This window comes from Orcinus orca, chromosome 21 (assembly GCF_937001465.1).
Source record: "Orcinus orca chromosome 21, mOrcOrc1.1, whole genome shotgun sequence".
Classification (NCBI taxonomy): Eukaryota; Metazoa; Chordata; class Mammalia; order Artiodactyla; family Delphinidae; genus Orcinus; species Orcinus orca.
This window is the reverse complement of record NC_064579.1, coordinates 4,697,011-4,718,818: the sequence shown is the minus strand read 5'-3', so window position 1 is coordinate 4,718,818 and position 21,808 is coordinate 4,697,011. Positions and strand designations below refer to the sequence as shown.

The 21,808-nt window shown below is 35.1% G+C and overlaps 2 protein-coding genes across 2 annotated transcripts in view; one reads left to right on the top strand and one right to left on the bottom strand.

The window, feature by feature from the left end:
* The window catches only part of ADAM2 (ADAM metallopeptidase domain 2), a 100,025-nt gene that overhangs the window by 15,224 nt on the left and 62,993 nt on the right, over positions 1–21,808 (bottom strand). The window contains exons 16-20 of the mRNA XM_033415023.2: positions 15,501–15,684; positions 11,454–11,531; positions 11,117–11,249; positions 6,567–6,726; positions 5,328–5,391 (exon numbers count right to left, since the gene is read on the bottom strand). Of these exons, the coding sequence (XP_033270914.1) occupies positions 5,358–5,391; positions 6,567–6,726; positions 11,117–11,249; positions 11,454–11,531; positions 15,501–15,684 (589 nt within the window). The 3' untranslated portion in view covers positions 5,328–5,357. The remainder of the gene's footprint in view (positions 1–5,327; positions 5,392–6,566; positions 6,727–11,116; positions 11,250–11,453; positions 11,532–15,500; positions 15,685–21,808) is intronic.
* Positions 1–21,808, top strand: part of LOC101284300 (disintegrin and metalloproteinase domain-containing protein 5-like) — a 207,613-nt gene that overhangs the window by 133,109 nt on the left and 52,696 nt on the right. The window contains exons 22-26 of the mRNA XM_033415017.2: positions 2,843–3,244; positions 3,929–4,023; positions 4,847–4,880; positions 7,556–7,605; positions 11,441–11,552. Coding sequence (XP_033270908.1) covers positions 2,843–2,956 — 114 coding nt within the window. The 3' untranslated portion in view covers positions 2,957–3,244; positions 3,929–4,023; positions 4,847–4,880; positions 7,556–7,605; positions 11,441–11,552. The remainder of the gene's footprint in view (positions 1–2,842; positions 3,245–3,928; positions 4,024–4,846; positions 4,881–7,555; positions 7,606–11,440; positions 11,553–21,808) is intronic.

Here is a 21,808-nt window from a genome sequence, read left to right as displayed (position 1 = left end):
TCCACCCACAGTGGTTTCAGCCTTTCCACCTCAATTTGAGGGAATTAACCTTGAGGAAATGGTCTTGGACTCAAGACACTGCTGATTCTCCTCAGGACTGACCCCCACCATCCATCTTTGCTTCTAGACCTATAACTAGACTCAGTCTAAGCAGATTCCTGAAGGTGAGGTGAACTACACTCCAAAAGAACTAATTGAGTTCTCTGATTTATATAAGCAGACATCGAGAGAAGCTCTGTGGGAAGGGATATTAAGGGTGTGGGATAACAGTGGAAGGAACATAAACTTGCATCAAGCCAAATGTATTGACATAGGCTCACTAAGAAGAGATTCTGCATTTAATGCTGCAGCTTAGGAGTTAAAAGTGCTCTAACAGTTTGTTCGTTGGCCAAAACATAGACCAAAAATAGCCACGATGAGCAAATTGTAAATGTCCAACCTCCTCTGATTTAATTTAGAGAAAGAGATTCAGAGGTTACTGTCACCATCAAGGACTTGAAAGATGTACAGGTGGTGGTTCCCACCACATACTCATTCAACTCTCCTATTTAGCCTGCAGAGAAGACAGATGGATTTTGGAGAATAAGCATGGATTACATTAAGCTTAACCAGGGGCTGACTCCAATTGCATCTGCCATACCAGTTGTGGTTTCATCGCTTGAGCAGATTAGCACGTCCTCTGGTCCCTGGTATGCAGCAATTTTTGTCAGCAGGCAAAGTCAGCAATACACCTTCACTGTCCTACCTACCGGGGTCTATCAACTCTCTAGCCCTATGTCATAATATAGATCTTCATCACCTTTCCCTTTCACAAGATATCATACTGGTCCATTACATTGATAACATGCTGCTGATTGGACCTAGTGAGTGAGAAGTAGCAACTACTCTAGACTTACCATTAAGACATTTGCTGTCAGAAGGTGGGAAATAAATCTGACTAAAATTTTGGGGCCATCTATCTCGATTTCTAGTGAAATTTCTAGGAGATCAGTGGTGTGGGGCTTGTTGAGATACTCTTTTCTAAGGTGAAAGGTAAATTTTTGATTCTGGACAGTCCTATAGCCAAGAAAGAGGTGCAGTGCCTAATGGGCTTCTTTGAATTTTGGAGACAGCATATTCCGCATTTGAGTGTGTTTCTTCAACCCATTTGCCAAGTGACCCATAAAGCTGCTAGTTTTGTATGGGGCCCAGAGCAGGGGAAGGCTCTGCAACAGGCCCAGGCTGCAGTGCAAGCTGCTCTTCCACTTGGGCCACATAAGCCAGCAGATCCAATGGTACTTGAAGTGGGAAGTGGCAGATAGGGGTGCTGTTTGGAGCCTCTGGCAGGCCCCATATGTGTATCGTGGTGCAGGCCATTAGGACTATAGAGAAAGGCCCTGACATAATCTAAAGAGAACTATTTTCCTTTTCAAAAACAACTTTTGGTCAGCTACTGGTAGAGCCTTAGTAGAGACTGAACACTTGACCATAAGCCACCAAATTATACTGCGGCCTCAGCTGTTGATCATAAACTATGTTTTCTCACCACCAAGTCATAAAATCGGGCTGCACAGAAACATTCCATCATCAAATGGAAATGGTAACTGTGATCAGGCCCAAGCAGGCCCTGAGGCACAGGTAAGTTACAAGAAGAAGTGGAATAAATGCCTATAGTCCCAACTACCACCACAGTGCCTTCTCTCAGCTTGCATTTATGGGCTCATAAGGAGTTCCCTATAATCAGTTGACAGATGATTCTGCCTGGTGTGCAGGCATCACTTGGAAGTGGAGAGCAGTAGCACTACAGCCCCTCTCTTGGACATCCTTGAAGGATAGTGGTGAAAGGAAATCCTATTAAAAGGGCAGAACTTCAGGCAGTGTACCTGGTTGTGCAATTTGCTTGGGAGGAGAAATAGCCAGACGTGTGATTATATACCAATTCTGGGCTGTAGCCAGTGGTTTGGCTGGGTGATCAGGGACTTGGAAGGAACATAAATGGAAAACTGATGACAAAATTATTTGGGGAGGAAGTATGTGGCTAGACCTCTCTGAATGGGCAAGAAACATGAAGACGTTTGTGTCCCATGTGAATGTTCACTAAGGGTGATCTCAACAGAGGACAATTTTAATAATCAGGTGGAAACGATGACCCATTTTGTGGATACTAGTCAGCCTATTTCCTAGCCATGCCTTTATCGTCAAATGGGCTAGTGAATAAAGTGATCGTGGTGGCAGGATGGGCTTAGCAACCTGGCAGCACCACTGCTGAGTGCCTAATCTTCCAGCAGCAGAGGCCAACACGGAGCCCAGGATACAGCACCGTTCTCAGGATGATCAGTCACCTACCTGGTGGTGGGCTGATTACCATCAAGGAAGGGACAGTATTTTTTCCTTATTGGAATAGACACTCTGGGTTCAGGTTTACCTTCCCTATATGTAATGCTTCTGCCAAAACTGCCATCCATTGATTGACAGAATGACTTACCCACCATCACAGTATTCTATGCAGCATTGCTTCTGATCAAGGAACTAAATTCACAGCAAAAGAATTGCAGCAGTGGCCCTGGGCTCATGGATTCACTCGTTCCCCACCATCCTGAAGCTGCTGGCCTGATAGAATGGTGGCATGGCCTTTTGAGCACTCTATTACAGTGCTGGCTAGGTGGCAGTGTTTTTCAGGGCTGGGGCAAGGTTCTCCAGAAGACTGTCCAATATATGATGCTGTTTCTCCAGTAACCAGGATTCATGGGTCCAGGAATTGAAGGGTGGAAAGAGGAGTGGCACCACTCACTATTACCCCAAGTGACCCACTAGCAAAATTTTTGCTTCCTGTTTCCCAACTTTAAGTTCTGTTGGCCTAGAGGTCTTAGTCCCAGAGGGAAGAATGCTTTCGCCAGGAAACACAACAGTGATATCTTTAATTGGAATTAAGACTGCTGCATGGTTACTTCAGTTCCTCATACCTCTGAATCAATAGGAAAACAAGGGAGGTAAGGTATTGGCTGTGGTTAGTGATCTTGACTACCAAAGGGAACTGGACTACTCAACAACAGAGGTAAGGAAGAGTATGTATGAAATACAGGCAATCCTGTGGAATGTCTCCTCATATTACCATGCTCTGTAATTAAGGTCAATGAAGAACTACAACTCCATCCAGAAAGGATTACTAATGGTGCAGACCTTTCAGAAATGAAGGTTTGGGTCAGCAAAGCAGCTCAGGTGCTTGATGAAGTCAAAGGGAATGCAGAGTGGAGAATAGAAGAAGGTAGTTATAAATACCAGCTACAACCATGTGACTAGTTACAGAAATGCAGACTGTGATTTCACAATTATTTTGTTATGAATACATTTGTCTGTATATAAACATATTGAGCAAATATCTTTGCTTTCTTTCCTCTCATTCCTTTATCATGTATCGACTTTGTATAAATATTTTAAATTTTACATCGTAGTATTTAAGTTATAAAATATCAGGAGGAGAGTAAACATCACGCAGGGGCTTTATCTCCTCTTCTGGAAAGGAATTAGGGCACCTTTGGTTGTATGCAGGACAGTTATATCACTTTAGGCAGAGTTATGACCTTTATTTGGAGATTAAGTATGGCTTAAGGAGATGCATATGGGTGCGAAGTTGACAAGGGGGAGACTTGTCATGGTTAATTTCATGTGTCAACTTCGGGATGTCCAAATGTCTGATAAAACATGATTTCTGGGTGTGTCTGTGTGTCTTGGGAAGAGATTAGTATTTGAATCATTAGACTGAGTGAAGGAGAGACTACCCTTACCAATTGGAGTGGGCATCATTCAGTCTTTTGAGGGCTTGAGCAGAACAAAAATGTAGAGGAAGGTCAATTTGCTTTCTCCTATCCTGGGACACCCACTGGCACTCCTGGTCCTCAGGGTTTTGGACTCAGATTGGGACTTACATCATTGGCCCTGCATTTCTCAGGCCTTCAGACTCACACTGAATGACGCTACCAGTCGTTTCCCGGCTCTCCAGCTTGCAGATGGCAGATCTTGGGACTTCTTTGCCTCCAGAACCATGTGAGCCAACTCCTTTAATAAATTTCCTCATCCCTCCCACCCCCCATCTATCTATATAACTCCTATTGCTTCTGTTTCTCTGGAGAACCCTGACTCACACATTTATATTATTGTAGCTTCTTCTTAGATTTACCTTTTGCACTATGATATGTTCTTCTTTATATCTACTAATGCTTTTTGTGTTAAAGTCTACCAAGCTTTCTTTAGTTTAAAGTTCCATGGTATATCTGTCTTTTACTTTGAACCTTTATATAACTGAAATTGTCTTTTTTTTTTTTTGTGGTATGTGGGCCTCTCACTGTTGTGGCCTCTCCCGTTGCGGAGCACAGGCTCCGGACACGCAGGCTCAGCGGCCATGGCTCACGGGCCCAGCCGCTCCGCGGCATGTGGGATCTTCCCGGACCGGGGCACGAACCCGTGTCCCCTGCATCGGCAGGCGGACTCTCAACCACTGCACCTCCAGGGAAGCCCTGAAATTGTCTTTTATAAGCAGCGTATAGTTGAAATTTTTTTCCAAATCTTTTTTTTTTAATTTTTATTGTTGTCTTTTGATTGGTTATGGACCATGAGACTATAACACAACCACACACCATTGCGGCTTAAAATATAACAGTGGCCTTTAATCATGGTATTGCATGTATTATACACTTTCCTTACCTCATGCCTACTCATTAACAGAGTTAATGCTTACTAACAGAATTAATATGAGGTAACTTTAAAAATAAGAAATATGTAATACAAAAACTCATAAACATGCATTCCTTGCAAATAAATTATTTGTGGTATTATGTTATATATGAAAACTTTTATCTTTTCTTGACAGATGAAAGACATAATGCACAGGTTTTGAATCCCAGGTAATTAGGCAAGGCATGTACGTTTTCTTTTCCATTTTTCCTGTCCATCAGAGATAATTACTCTGGTAGAATAAATAAAGGGGGAAAAGTCACCTGTATGATCAATCAAGTTAAAAATGATGATTAATTCAACAAATGGCATGAGGGTACACTTATTTTGAAGTAGAGTTCTATCCTGTATCAATAATTTATTTGTAACCAACATTTTGAATACACAAATGCTAAAGAATTAAGCATTATTAGAAAAAAAGAAAAGATAGCACTCTAAGACATATTTTAGGTGACAGATTTACCATGTCTATGATATAGCCTCAATTTGATTTTTATTATATGCAGCTATATTACCATCTTCACTTAATATACATTTATATTATTTCTATCTATCTAATACATTGAATTTTCTGTTTGTCTGTTTCTTCCTCTCATCCTAAAATAGTTGATACTTACTGTGATACCATGGATTCTTTGTTTTCCAGGCTAGTCTTTGGTCTCGCTCTCACTTTCCACTTGCCTATGTATTTAAAAATAAAAATAATCATTTAAAATTGTATTTTCCTCAAAGATGGTTCTACAAAACTCTGTACCATTTATCAGTATTGAAATAGTTTTGAATCCCTATCTGAGATCTGGGAGCAGTCACTACTTAAGAATATCTTACCACCGAGAGCACCTCTTAACTGGTAAGAAAGACTAATATGGGAAAAAGCAAAGTAATATAAGTTTATCTGGAAATGAGCTCAGATCATATTTATATCATGACATTATTAGCTAAATAGTTTTACACTTTTTTTTACCATTCATATTCTGCCCAGTTTTTCCACAATAAAGTCATCTAATATAAGAAAATTCCTTTAATATGTTTATATATTATCTGAATTATGTGACTATTTTATGTGTTACATATTACTTCAGCAATTTTACATAAACTTTTCAAAATATTTCTGTGAAATATATTCTCTTTTAATTAGTATTATCTTATCAACTTCAAATACTTCAATAAAATTCTTTAAATATTTGAATAAAATTCATTTCATTTTAATTAAGATGGAGGTCATAGATGTAAAACTCAAAGGCAGAAATTATTTTATAGCGATTTCCATGAAAGGAAATAAACCAATTTTAATATTTATTTTATTCTTGAAGCATATTTTCAGATATTTATAAGGTTATTTAATTTAAAAAAGTTTTTTCTGTAGATTAGCCATGGCTATATCTAGATTTTTCAGTTTTACTATTATATATTAATTTCTAACCTTTTCCAACTCTGCCTGCCTCTCAATTTATTTAAGTGCCTTAAAGCTTAACTACTCTCCTAAATTTCCATGCTATGTTTTAATAAAATAGTGTATGCAAAATTCTTTGAAATATATAAATATTAAAAAGTAATAATATTTAATACATATTTAATAATTAAGATCAAATAGTAAAAGGAGGTAGATAAACACTAACTAGAAATCATTTCTACTTAAATTTACCCTTAACACAGTCCAAGTTATTTTAAGATTAAAGAAATTTATTATTCATTATATTGATCATTAATATATTACATATTAAATTTCCATATAAAGATAAATATATAATCGGAATTATTACTAGTTATATCACCATAATGTTATTTATTGATAAGTTACTATGTAGGCCAACTAATTACAAAAGTAATGAATCTTAAATATGAAATTAATATACTCATCGCTTGTATAGTCCTCAGTTCTCCAATTTTCATTTTGGAAATAAACTTTTACCAGTGTAGCAATCAGTACACAGAGAATAATGAAAAGAGGAATGAGTAAGAAAAATGGCCATCTCGTAGGTGTGGAATAGTAAACATTCTCAATATAGCGCCTGTCTAGGAGAGAAAACACCAGTGATTTGAAAGCAATTACCAGGAATATAGCAAAACCATTTCTGCATTTTAATATGACTATTAGAATAAAATGTTTAAACATTTAATAATTTTATAATTAACATATTTTATATGAAGTGGATAAGTTGACATCATAAGTGCTCAAAGTTAGACTCTTCTCTTACATAATAGTCCTATATTCCTTGCTTGTTTATTAAGAACCTTCTATTCCATGTAGTCTCTTTTCAGATCTGTCTCATAATACAGACGAAAGGGATTATAGTGTGATCCCAGGAAGAACTGAATTTTCCCTCAATACTCAATTTTTTTTTGTAAGAAATATTGCATATGTAATAGCATTTCAATGAAGTCCAAATTCTTTTCTTTTATTGCATTGGTATTTATTTTCATGTTTCATCTAAGAAATTAATTGCTTAGCTCAAGGTCATGTAGACATTTCCTGTGTTTCTTTCAAGAATAGTTTTAGCTTCTACATTTAGATTTATCGTCTATCACACATGAATTGTGAAGTAAGTTGTAATTTTGAGATTCATTTGGCCTTATGTGGATATCCAGTTGTTAGAATACAATGTTTTGAACTCACTTTCCTTTCCCGTTGAACTATCTTTGTACTTTTCTTGATTACTGTAACTATATACTAAATCTATATTATTCTAAATTTAATATAAGGCAAATAGACTAAGTTGTCCTTCTTTGTTGTACTTTTTCAGAGCTCTTTCGCTATTCTAAGCACTTTTGTGTGTATTTTAGAATCAAATTGTTGACACCTAAAATGTTGCATGCTTTTATGATTGGTTATTTTTATCTATAGATTTAATTTGGTGAGAATTGACATCTTGGCCATAATAAACTTTCCAATAGGTGAGCATGGCATATTTCTCCATTTACTTGTATGTTTAGCATCTATCTGCATTTTTGTTTTAGTTTCAGTCTTGCACATCTTTTGTTAAACTTATTCCTAATATTTTATATTTTGATAGTATTGTAGATGGTACTGATTTTAAGTTGCTTTTCATTTACTGCTGCTAGTATATAGCAATACTATCCACTTTTAAACATTTCCTTTGACCTTTCGAAAGGTTTTTATTACTTCTAGAAGTATTTTTGTAGAGTCCTTAGGATTTTTGATGTAATTAATCATATCATGTTCAGTCTAATTTCATCCTTTCTAATCTTCATGCTCCTGATTTTTTGTTCTTTACTTATTGCACTGGCTATGACTTAGGGTAAAATATTGACATGGTGAGAGCAGACTTCATTGCCTTGCTCTCAAATTTTGGAAAAAACAATGTATTTTATCATAAGATATATTGGCTAAAATTTTTTTGTTGATGCTTTTTATCATATTGATGAAGTTTGCTTCTGTTGGTAGTTTGTTGCCTTTAAAAAATTCATAAATACGTGTTGAATTTTGTCAAATGACTTTTATGCATCAAAAGAGAAAATGATATACACTTAAAAAATTCTTAATTTGGTGAATTGCACTGATTGACTTTCAAATGAATGCTTACATTTATGTTTATGAAGTATATTGTTCTGTAATTTTTTCTTTGTTAACTTTCTTTCTGGATTTGGCATCAGGGATATGTTTTCCTCATACAGCGAGGTGACAGGAGTCACTTCACTGCTACTTTTTAAAATGGTATTTCTTCCTTGCAAAAACTTGCCAGAATTAACCTGTGAAACCAAATACATCTGTATTTCTTGTTGCTGTTATTTTTGTTGGTGGTGATTTTCAAAAATCACAAATGCACACATCATGAAGTTTGGGCTTCTGATTTCTTGGTTATACCCTATGATTTATAATTCCTTTTCCATAAGGAGTAGCCCTTATAACACTTTTTACATTAGAGTAGCTCTATCAGTCTACTTTTACCCATAATTGATTAGGACTTGAAGAACATATGTATTATCTTGACCGTTTTCAGTCTGACTGAGGTAATTCCTTAAAAATGTATGGATTTCTTGTGTATTAAATAAAAAATACACCCCATTAAATGAAACCACACCCACAAATCTTTTTAACATAAATCTGTCTATATTGGACTCTGGTGAGGCTGCTATAAAATAACCTATTTAACATTCATAGTAGCCTTACTGTTTAAGAGTTTTTAAGAGGCAGTCCAGTACAATACTTAGAAGGCTTTTTGTATATTGATAGATGAAGGTGTCTAAGAGGCATCACTTTAAGTTTTCCTGAGGTCTTAACAGAGGGGTTTACATACGCTTGACAATTTTTATCTGAGATCAAATTTTATTGCTCAGTATCTCAAATTTAGCTGTTAGCCATTTCTCACTTTAAGAATGTTTTGCTGGAAGAATTCAGGAATAAAAATTAATTTTATTTTCAAACCAAATAAATTCTAGCTCTTTTCAAGTAAAATAGACATTTTACTTGAAAACTGAACTGTTCCTTTATTAATAATTACTATCATCTTATATTTTATTATAGGTAACTTAAGTCACCCAACTTGGAAATCTTGCTGACCAGAACCATGAATTCTACTTTCCACATTACCACAGGCAGCAAGGATGCCACACAATTCACTACTTCATAATAAATGTCCTCATTTCTCCAACTTCTAATAACATGTTTTTAAGCTGTCTTTGAATTGCTCACCAACAGTCTTCTTGAGACAATGTCAACATATATCAGTAGTCATCAGCAGTTTCCTGTTCTACCTTCCATGCACCACCCAATTCCAAAGCTAATGGCACATGTTTTAGATTCTTGTTATATAAATATAAATGCACCATCTGGTACCAAATTGTGTGTGTGTGTGTGTGTAGGGAGAGAGAGAGAGAGAGAGAGAGAGAGAGAGATTGTGCAAGAAAGTATCCCTAAATTTGGTAACTTAATCTTTTAATTTTGTGTGTCATGAATTTGGGGAGGGCTTAGTTGCATGGTTGTATTTTTATTTTTATGTCTCAATGTAGTCAAATTTCATATACAGCAGATAATTTTCAACAGAATGAGTGTTCCAATAATGAGAGTTCGAAGCATTAGTATTCTAAAAAACCCAATCAGAATCTGCAGCAAAACCATGGAAGTCTCAGAATCTCACTTCTGTATATTTTACTGCTCAATCACGTCACTAAAACCAACCTGGATTCTAGGAAACAGTCTTCTTCTCACTGGGGAAACAGCATGCATGTGCATGGATAGAAGCAGTTAATTGCTGTTAATTTGAAGATAAGCTGACCGTTCCCACTAACATAGAAATAGCTTGGTGATACATAAGTATGTTATAATGTTTTTTACTTAATCTATTACTGCATGGTCTTAAATACTATATTTCAAATGCTGGAATGAATGTGGAAATGTTACGAACTAAGTCTGGCTCAAAATCTGCTTGCTTTGATTTTCTGTAAATATAGGTTTTTGTTTGTTTGTTTGTTTGTTTGCGGTATGCGGGCCTCTCACTGTTGTGGCTTCTCCTGTTGCGGAGCACAGGCTCCAGACACGCAGGTTCAGCGGCCATGGCTCACGGGCCCAGCTGCTCTGCAGCATGTGGGATCTTCCCGGACCAGGGCACGAACCCGTGTCCCCTGCATCGGCAGGCGGACTCTCAACCACTGTGCCACCAGGGAAGCCCTAAACATAGGTTTTTATATAAAAGAAATCTAGTCCTAAGCAACACTGGATCTGCCAGCTTGCTCTAAAATACATCTCTACTTTGAACCAAAATGTGTCGAAAATTATATTTCCTAAGCTCCTTAACCTTTGGTCTTCTAGTTAGATTTGGCTAATGGGATTCACTGGATAAAATTTGGAGGGCAAGAAGACAGAAATTGCCATGGTATTTAACCCTCTCTGTCTCCAGCATCTGCAATTGTGTCCCTGTATCCTCTACACCTTCACCTCATGCTGGAGAGTACCTCTAACCTGTGTTCTAGACCCTAGTATATAGCCCTGACCACAGTTACATGTCATGCGAGATGGCTTAGATTCTGGTTCTAGTAATAACATCTCCATTTATTGTGCCTTTAGCCCTAAGAAGTGGTAGTGGATTCCTGTGTTGCTAATCTCTGGTTGCCTCACTGTTCTCTGATTGGCTTTTATCTCTGCCGTTGTGTGTTACCCCATGCCTTGTATTGAATTCCTTCTGTATGAAAGGCTAAAGTGATTTCTATTTTCGTGCCTGGGCCTTCACTGACATACCTTATTTATAACATATATTTAATATGTTATAACACATTAGTCTCTGGAAGGAAAACATAAATTAAATAGCCATATATGGTGTATTGTTTTATGTCCAAACATAATCTAAATATAAATTGGTAGACAAAATACTTATTTTATTAAATTTAATACATTAAAATGTTATTTTAATTATAATTTCAATTGAAATCAGTATCAATCAATACTTACCAGGTAGGCCTGGTACTGAGGGTGGAAAGTTGCCACTGTCAATACTCCCACCTTCCCATGACTCTAGTGAAGCTAGGCAATTTGGAGGTAAATATGTAGGGTTACAGTGACAGTGCCTTTTATTATTACATAGCTGAAACAGGAGAAATATCATAAATAGCTAAAATTATTTGTGTTCACTTAAAATTTTGAAATAATAGCTAGGTCAGATAAGGCTGATTTTCTTACATGGTTTATGAATATGACTGTGTGTGTGTGTGTGTGTTTAGCTGTGCATTTGCTTTCCAAATATCAGCCTCAATGATTTCTATTCTTGTCTTACAGTGCTGATACTTACACCTTGATTGTGGCATTTTTCTGGAGTACAGTCGTAATTCAAGAATGAAGAATCTACACATTTCTTATCTTTGCAAACCTAAAAAGGAGATATCCCAAAGTAAGTTAACTGTACCAACATCTGTATTTGGCATCTAATTAAAAGGATTCCTTATTATACTGACATAAAAGGTATTCATTTAATAATAAATATTAATATACTAATAATAAGTGATTAATTCATAGTGCTATTATGTTTTCAGCACTAGATGAGACTGATTATCTGAAAATAAATAAAACAATAAAAACATCTTCCCTGCTTATACTGGGATAGGAAGTACAGACATGAAATAAGTAACAGTAAAGGTAAATGTGTAATAAATACTATAATAAAATAGTTTTATGAAATAATAAAAACACAGAATTTATCTAATATATGAGGACAGTGAAACTTTTTTATTGAACTCTGATGTTGAACATGACTTAATCAAGCATAGAAATGAAAGACAAAGTACTTATAGAAAAAGAATAAGTATTCAGAATGACCCTACATCACATCTATTATGAAACTGTTAAGAAATATTTAGGGAAGTTCAGTTGTTACACAAAGAACAGCCATTCAAACATTAATTAACTAAATATTTGAGTCTTACGATGTGCCTGGCCCTGAGAACACAGCAGTGAACAACAACAACAAAACTCATGTTGCTCATATTGCAGTAAAAGATATAGAAACACACACACAACAAAAAATCTATACATGATGTGACAGAGGTTATTATGGAGGGTTTGTCTGTGTCTTATAGTCTTAATCAGAAAATTGGTCTATAACCTATAAGCAATTGGCGGTGTTTAGAGATTTAATTGGAAGATGGAAAGCTGATAAAAGGAGGTTTTGAAAAAGAGAATGTAAAAGGCAAGAGAAAATATAGAAAGACAAACTAGAATAACATTACAGTAGTCCAGAAAAATGACAACCATAGAGTGAAATTGAGTGGTAGTAGTGTTGATGAAAAACAGTGGTTGTGTTTGAGACAGAGTTAAATAGTTTGATCCACCTAAGTTTAGTGATAGATTGTATATAAAGGATGAAAAGAGAGATGGAGCAATGACACCAAGGTCTCTGGTATGTCTAACTTTCTTGGTTGTGGTACAAGTAATGGAATAAGAAAGCTAAGCATAAAGCTCAAAAGTTTAGAAATATTATTTTTTGAGACTTCTTTTTACTTGTAATATCAAATAATACTATGCACTTGAGATAAAATAAAAATTATTTTTAGGCACAGAAAATGTGAAACAATGTGATTCCACAAAAGTAACCAAAACCTGAAGCCAGCATTCCTCCCATGGTCATCAATGGCTAAGGATGTAGTATTTAAGTGATTATATGCACCGTACACCAGTGACAGAATTAAAAGCAGGTTTTACCAAATCCTGAAAAAATAATCTGGAGGGCAACATCAGCAAAATGGTGCACTAGGAAGTCCCAAGTCTTGTTCTCCTTTAGAGATCCTAGAAGAAGAAGATGAAGAAGGAGGAGGAGGGGAAGGAGGGGGGGAGGGGGAGAAGGACTGGCTAAAGCAACCCATAGGAGCTCTGGAAGCCGTCAGAGGTCTACTGCAGCTAAGCAAATGCCCAAACAAACAAACAAAAAGCCACAATCAAAATGTTAGAAAGTTTTGTAGTATTTTGCTCAAACCTTGTCCCACTACTTTTTGGGCATGCCATAGTCTTGGTCTGGAGGAGACAGCAGCTGAGTTTCCAATTCCCTCCCTTGAACTGAATGGAGTAGAGGACACCTTATTTTCAATATTGTAACCTGTCTGGGAACTGCCTGAAGACTGGTCTCTGTTCCACCTAATTCAGATCTCAGATGGACACTGCCCAGGAAAACTGCAGGGAAACTAAGACTTGTAGACATTTGGAGCAGAGAGAATGGGTGGAAACATACAATAGACCATCTAAGGCTCCAAGGCAACCCTGGCATGAGACTATTTGGAAAAACAAGACATTAAAAAACATACATGTATGTGGGGAATAAGAAAAGCCACAAAAAGACCCAGGAAAGATGCATATTCACAGAGATCTCAGAGACCACAAGCTTTCTCCTCAGGCTACTCCCAAGGCTCAGAGCACACCCAAGAAATTAGAAAAGGAGTACACTGGCACGGAGCCAGACTGCAAACAGTGGGAGAAATGGCTGTTTTTCAAAAGTCCAGTTTTTAACCAAAAAATCACATGCTATAAAAAGAAACAGGAGAAAAAGGAGGAAAGAATATGCAATGGAGATAAAACAGTATCACCAACAAGTAGTGCTGGGAAAACTGGACAGCCACATGTAAAACAATAAGATTAGAACAATCCCTCACAACATTTACAAAAATAAACTCAAAATGGTTTAAAGACCTAAATGTAAGGCCTGTAACCATAAGACTCTTAGAAGAGAACATAGGTGGGATACATTTTGACATAAATTGTAGCAATATTTTCTTGGATCAGTCTCCTAAGACAAAAGAAGTAAAATCAAAACTAAACAAATGGGATCTAATTAAACTTAAAGCTTTTGCACAGCAAAGGAAACTATCAACAAAACAAAAAGAAACCTATGGAATCGGAGAAAATATTTGCTAATTATGCAACTAACAAGATGTTAATATCCAAAATATATAGACAGCTCATTCAATACAATATCAAAACAAAAACAAAACAGTTAAAAAATGGGCAGTAGACTGAATAGACATATTTCCATAGAAGATATAAAGATGGCCCACGGGCTCATGAAAAGATGTTCAACATCGCTAATTATTAGAGAGATGCAAATCAAAAACACAATGAGGTATCACCTCACACCTCTTTGAATGGCTCTCATCAAAAAGTCTACAAATAACAAATATTGGGGAGAATGTGGAGAAAAGGGAACCCTTGTACACTTTTGCTGGCAATGCAAATTGGTACAACCACTATGGAAAACACTATGGATGTTCCTTAAAAAAGTAAAAATAGAATTACCATACAACCCAGCAATCCCACTCCTGGGTATACATCTGGAAAAAAGAAAGACACTAATTCAAAAAGATACATGTTCCCCAATGTTCACAGCAGCACTATTTACAATAGCCAAGGCTCAGAAGCAACTCAAGTGCCCATCAACAGACTACTGCATTTAAAAATGTGATTTTTAAATATATATATGTATATATATATATTTATAAATTTATATAATGGAATATTACTCAGCCATAAAAAAGAATGAAATACTGTTATTTGCAGTAATGTGGGTGGGCTTAAAGAAAATTATGCTTAGTGAAATAAGTCAAAGAGAAAGTCAAATACTATATGATATCACTTATATGTGGAAACTTAAAAAGAATGCAAAGGAATATATATATGCAAAACTGAAACAGATATAGAAAACAAACCTATGGTTGCCAAAGGGGAGATCAAAGTGGGGAGGGACAAATTAGGGGTATGGGATTAACAGATGCAAAGTGGTATATATAAAATAGATAGGCAACAAAGATATACTGTATAGCACAGGGAATTATACCCATTATCTTGTAATAACCTATAATGGAATATAATCTGCAAAAATACTGAATCACTATGCTGTACACCTGAAACTAACACAATATTGTAAATCAATTATACTTCAAATAATAAAAAGAGTTGATGGAAGGTTCATGAAAATGGAGAGTACTTATATCTCAGATTTAGGTGCCTTTGATTGACTTTTCCTTTACTCTGTGAATCCTTTATTATTTTCATCACTAAAATGGGCATATGTTACTTTAACTGCTATTTTAAGTAAGTATATCAAAATATAATTCATGACATTAAAAATACTCCCTGTGTAACATGAGATAATTAATAAAACAGTTAATACATATGACTTCCATGAAAAAAGTACTAAATAGCCAATGAAATATTCATAGTGATAATATCTCATTTTCAAAACTTTCTACTTTCTTATTTTTTGAAATTAAATGTGCACTTAAGTTATGAGAAAAATACCAAATATGCATTTAAAATTTGAAATTAGGAAATTAGTTGGTAATAAAAGACTACATACCTTATTTAGACCACAAACAGTTCCATCTTTTACCCACATGTTTCCGCTGTCTTTATCATCATATGCATATTCCAGTCCAACGCAGATGTTTCCATCTATGTTGCTATACAAAACAGTGGCATTTGGAATATTAATTATAATTCCTTTGTCATATGTACACAGTAATTTTCCACATCGCACATCCCTATAATTTACCAACAAATAAAAATCATTAGTTTTCAATACAGAGAAATATTAGAATATCATTTCTAAAGCAAACAGATTTAAATAAAGCATTAAGGGCTGCTAAAAGATGTATGCAATTAATTGTGCAACACCAAAAAATATGAGAGCCTTTCCTGCATTGTTAATAGTAACAACATCTTAGTAATTATGAACTACTTTCTATTTAGCCTTATCACTTTTTTGGTAACAATTCTTTATTCCTTTTTTGATTCTTAAACATGATTCCAAGCTTATTCTATTCTAAAAAATTAGTAAAATTTAAAAAATTACTGGTATGATTGGATTTCCTTTTGTGTTTTTCAAACATAATATGTACTCTCCACATCATGGGTCCCAAACTGACAAGACACTGAGGCATACACTCAAGAAGCAGTACATGCAATAAATATTAACGCTGAACCACGGAGATACATCACAACGATAGTGCATAAATCACAGACAAAATCATGAAAGTAACCAGAAAATAAAAAAGCATTAACAACAAAAGAACAGTAATACAACTTAAGACTGACTTTCCAAGAGAAATAATGGAGATCAGATTATTGAATGACAGACTCAAAGGTGAGACAAAATATCTAGTGTCTTTGCATTCTGTAGGTAGAGAAAATATCTTTCAAAAGGAAATATGGCATTTTCAGACAATAATTAATAAAATTTATCAATAGACGCCCCAGACTAAAGAAAATGTAAACTGAGTTCTTCCCATGGAAGGAAATTTATCTTAGATGTAACTTGTAGAAGTACAAAACACATATAGCTTTATCAGATTGAGGAAGTTTCATTCTATTCCTAATTAGATGAGAGTGTTTATCATGAGTCAGTTCTAGGATTTGTGATACATCAGGCACAAAATAAATTGTGTAGTTAAATCTTAACAAGGTGGGTAGGAGAGAGAGAAGATATAGGTAAATTATCTCCCCCCAAATAAGTATAAAACTGTGCAAATTTGTCACAACAAACATTTCAGGGCTATGGAAACTGATCAAAAGCAAACAACAAATCGAGAAGCATTTATGTAAAGTTGCCATAAAATCAGTAATAATAGTGAAAGGCTGTGGTCCTCTTGCCTGAGTCTGCTCCCATACACTCTTTCAGCTGTCGTTTTACCAGGGCAAGGCTGGCTATTAAAACCAATAAATTCAGTGCCAGAGGGATCATCCTTGATTTGGTGCAGAGAGCAAAAAGTCTCACCCAGCAGCATTTTGAGTAAAAGTAGCAAATGTAGTAGGGAATGAATGTAAAACCAGCAGCACTGTTAGCCCAAGACTGAGGTCAGAGTTGAGATTCGGGACGGAGTAGCTAGAAATTGGAGCCATGATTCTGGAGAGAGTGGTTCCATAAAGGCTGGCTGTCAGCTCTCCTTACATCACATCCCTAGCTGGCTGTGAGGCTCCATGTATGTGCAGGGAGACTTCACAAGTCTCTATTTGTTATAAAGCAGAAACTAACACACCATTGTAAAGCAACTATACTCCAATAAAGGTGTTAAAAGATAATAAAATAAAATAAAAGGGGGAAACACAGAAGCTTCTCAAAGGACACAGAGAAAGCATTTCATAAAATCCAGCACTGAACCATGATGAACTGTCTCATCCAGCTAGGAACAGACAGAAACTTCCTCAAATTGATAGAGCTGTATGTGTAACCTACTAGTAGTATCAGGGATAAAGTAGAAAGATTGAATGCTATCACTCTACAATCAGGAACAAAACAAACATTTCTGCTTTTATCACTTTTATGCAATGAGGCAAAGATTTCTTAGGTATTGTACCAAAAGCAAGATCTGTAAAAAAATGAAGGGATAAGTTGGTCTTCATCAAAATTACAATCTTTTGATCTTCAAAAAGTTGTCATTAAGAAAAGATAGACCTAGACAAAATATTTACAATTTATATATCTGATAAAGATTCTATTCTGATACGTAAAAGAATTTTCACAATTCAATAATGACAACAAAACCCAATTTAAACGTGGGCTACAGATCTACCAAGACATTTTACCAAAGAAGATATACAAATGCCTTATAATCACATGAAAGGGTGGTAATTTCATAAATCAGTAGGTAAATGCAAATTAGAGCCAGAGTAAGATACCTTTTTAGAATGACACACAAATAAACAAGGAAACAAAAAGTCGTGACAATATCAAATGTTGGTGATGTAGAAAAGGATGTAGAGAAGCTAGAACTCTGATACATATTTGCTGGAAATGTAAAATGGTACAGTAACTCTGGAAAATATTTGGGAAGCTTCTTAAAATGTTGAACATATAGCTGCCATGTGACCCAGCAATTCTACTTCTAAGTGTGCATCCAAGTGAAATTTTAAAATATGTGTCTACATAAAGACTTGCACCTTCACACTTGTTATAGCCCAAGAGAAACAAATACATGGCTTTACAAAGCAAACAAACAAAATACTGCACAAGAATGTTCACAGCAGCATTGTTCTTGATTTTTTTATTGAAGTATAGTTGATTTACAGTGTTGTGTTAATTACTGCTGTACAGCAAAGTGGTTCAGTTATACATATATATATATTCAATATTCTTTTCTATTATGGTTTATCATAGGATACTGAATATAGTTCTCTGTGCTATACAGTAGGACCTTGTTGTTTATCCATTCTCTATATAATAGCTTACATCCACAGCAGCATTGTTCTTAATGGCCTTAAACTAGAAACATTCTAAATGCCCATTAAGTGGTACATGATTTTAAAATGTTTATATCCACACCATATAATATTACCCAGTAATAAGAAGCTACAAACTACTGATATAGGCTACAAAATGGATGAATCTCAAAAACATAAGTAAAAGAAACCAGACAAAAAGATTACATATTAGAGGGCTTCCCCGGTGGCGCAGTGGTTGAGAGTCCGCCTGATGCAGGGGACACGGGTTCGTGCCCCGGTCCGGGAAGATCCCACATGCTGTGGAGCGGCTGGGTCCGTAAGCCATGGCCGCTGAGCCTGCGCGTCCAGAGCCTATGCTCCGCAACGGGAACGGGAAAGGCCACAACGGTGAGAGGCCCGCGTACCGCAAAAAAAACCAAAAAACAAAAAACCAAAAGGGCAACCTACTGAATGGGAAGAAGATATTTGTAAAGGGGGTAATATCCAAAATATATAAAGAACTTATACAACTCAATAAAACAACAGCCTCCCAAAATCAATTAAAATATAGGCAAAGGACCTGAATAGACATTTTCCCAAAGGCATACAGAAGGCCAACAGGTACATGAAAAGACATTAAACATCACTAATCATGAGGGAAATGCAAATCAAAACCACAATGAGATATCATCTCACACCTGTCAGAATGGCTATTATCAAAGAGACCCCCAAAAAAACAAGCATTGGTCAGGTGTGGGGAAACTGTAGTAAAGTGTCGGTATGAATGTAAATTGGTACAGCCAAATGGAAAACAGTATGGACTTTCCTAGAAAGAAAAAATTAAAGTAGAACTACCATAAAATCCAACAATTCCACTCCTAGATATTTATCTGAAGAAAATGAAAACACTACTTCAAAGAGATATATGTACCCCAATGTTCATAGCAGTATTACTTAAAATAGCTAAGATATGGAAGCAATCTAAGAACCCAGCATTGGATGAATGGATAAAGATGTGAGATATATTTATATTATTTGTATATTATATATGTAATAGAGTATCACTCAGCCACAAATAAAAATGAAATGTTGCCGTTTGCAAGAATATGGATGGACCTGGATAGTATATTGCTTCATGCTTCATGAAATAAGTCAGACAGAGAAAAACAAATATTGTATGTTTTTACTTATATGTGGAATCTAAAAATAAAACAAACAAACAAATATAACAAAACAGAAACAGACTTACAGATACAGAGAACAAACTAGTGGTTACCAGAAGGGAGAGGTGTACGGAAAGTACAAAATGGGTGAAAGGGATTAAGAGGTACAAACTACCAATGGCAAAATAAATAAGCCAAAGGGATGTAATATACAGCATAGGGAATATAGTCAGTATTTTATAATAACTTTGTATGGTGTGTAATCTATAAAAAATGTTGGATCACTATGTTCTACCTCTGAAACTAATATAATGTTTGTAAGTACTTATACAGAAAATCATAAATATATGCAAAGTTTCCATTATGTATTACTCATAGTAACCAATATAAAGTCAAAAAATTGCAATGCATGCCAAAAAGTTAAAATGTGATATAGGTGCAAATAAAGCACTAGATATCAATATCCAAATGACCCAGATATTGCAATTAGCAGAGAAGCACTTTATAGCAGCTAATATAAAAGGATCAATGATTTAAAAGAAAATATAATCCTAACAGCTAGAAAGCTTCCTTTAGTCAGTATATGCTTTAGCAGTTATGAAACAAACTTTTGTGCTTCTGGGCTTGAGCATATGAAAAAGCAACTTATGAATGTAAGATGTAGTTTGTATATATTTGTGGTGTCTGGAAATAAAATTATCACTATAAGTTCACGTTTTAAAAACAGAGATATAATACGTGGATATAGAAATAAATGTGATACATGTATGTTCTAGCTTTGTTATCTGAGAAGACTTAGAGATAATGGAAAACGGCAGAAATAAGCACACCTGGTTCTCAGATGTTTACTAAATACTCTTCTCTACTAAAAGGAATCTGGGCTACTTAGAGAAACAGCTGAATCCAGAACAAGGGTAGGAAAAATATAACAGGGGCCTAGAACATCTTTTTTTGTGCTGGAAAAATGTGTAAGTTTTTAAAGTGTCATACAGACTTTTGAAAAGAATATTGTGGCCAGCTAAAAGAAACTCTCACTAGCCCAAATTGAGACAATTTGAAAAAGTAAGTGTTAAAATAAATGATAGTAATATATTCTATAATATTGAGTCAAATAACAATTGCTGTGTCTGAACTGACATAAATAAATACACAAACATAAATAAATAAATAAAAATAATACTTCTTTCTACAATACATTTCTAGCTTAAAGGGGGAGGCAATAATGGAGTTAGAAAATCATCAATGAACCTTAATACTAGTGGGTGAAAGTTCGAAGAAGAACAGAACATGTCCATGGTCTCAATATTAACTCTCCCCATATTAACACATTAAACACAAAGGAAAAGTGTAACTTTACAATAGAGACCTAAAGAAAATTAACGTTACCAAATAATTTAACTTAAAATATCCAACTTTGAGAGAAAATGGCATGTACCTTTTAAAAATTGCACTTGACGGTACAACACTACTTCAGTGGCAAGCTTGCCAAAATTTACGACATGAATCTAATGATGAAAAATATCAAACAAACCCAATTTGAGGAAAATATTACAAAATAATTGGCTTGTAGTATTTTTTTTTAAAAAAAAAACAGGAAAAGAAATGGAAACAAAAAGAATGTTCTAGATTAAAGTTTAACAAACTCGTGACTCTGGATTTGCTCCTGAACAAGAAAAAAGACCTATAAATACTTTATTGAGATAATGAATGAAGTTTTATTGAGAACTGTGGTTGACAACTACAATAGAGCCATTAAAAAAAAAAAACCTTTGTTCTCAAGAAAATACAATGCTTTATTTAAGGATAATGAAACATAGTAACCAACTTACATTCAAATGGTTTAGGAAAATCGTCTTGAAGGGAGGAAAGGAGAGGAGAGTTAGAAAAACAGAAGGATAAAGCAAATGCGCAAAATGTAAACCACTGAGTAGAGGCTATATGGGAAGTCTTTTTGCTATTCATGCAAAACAAGAAATTTCTTTTGCTATCAAACCAAGTTTGAAATAGTAACAAAGTAAAATATTATAGTAACAGTAGCATTCTAGTTCTAGTATATATAATTCTAGTTCTAGTATATATAATAATCATAGTAGTTAACAATTAACCCTCATATGTGTCAGTCCCATTCTAAGTGCTTTTCATAGAGTGTCTAAATTCCACACTGGCACAAGCCCAATGACGTTAGTGAAATTGATATGCATATTTTAAATATCAGAAAAGTGAGGCACGTGTCCAAAGTCACACAAGTAGGTAAGTATTGGGATTAGTATTTGAAACCAAGATGTCTGCTTGTGGAGTATATGTA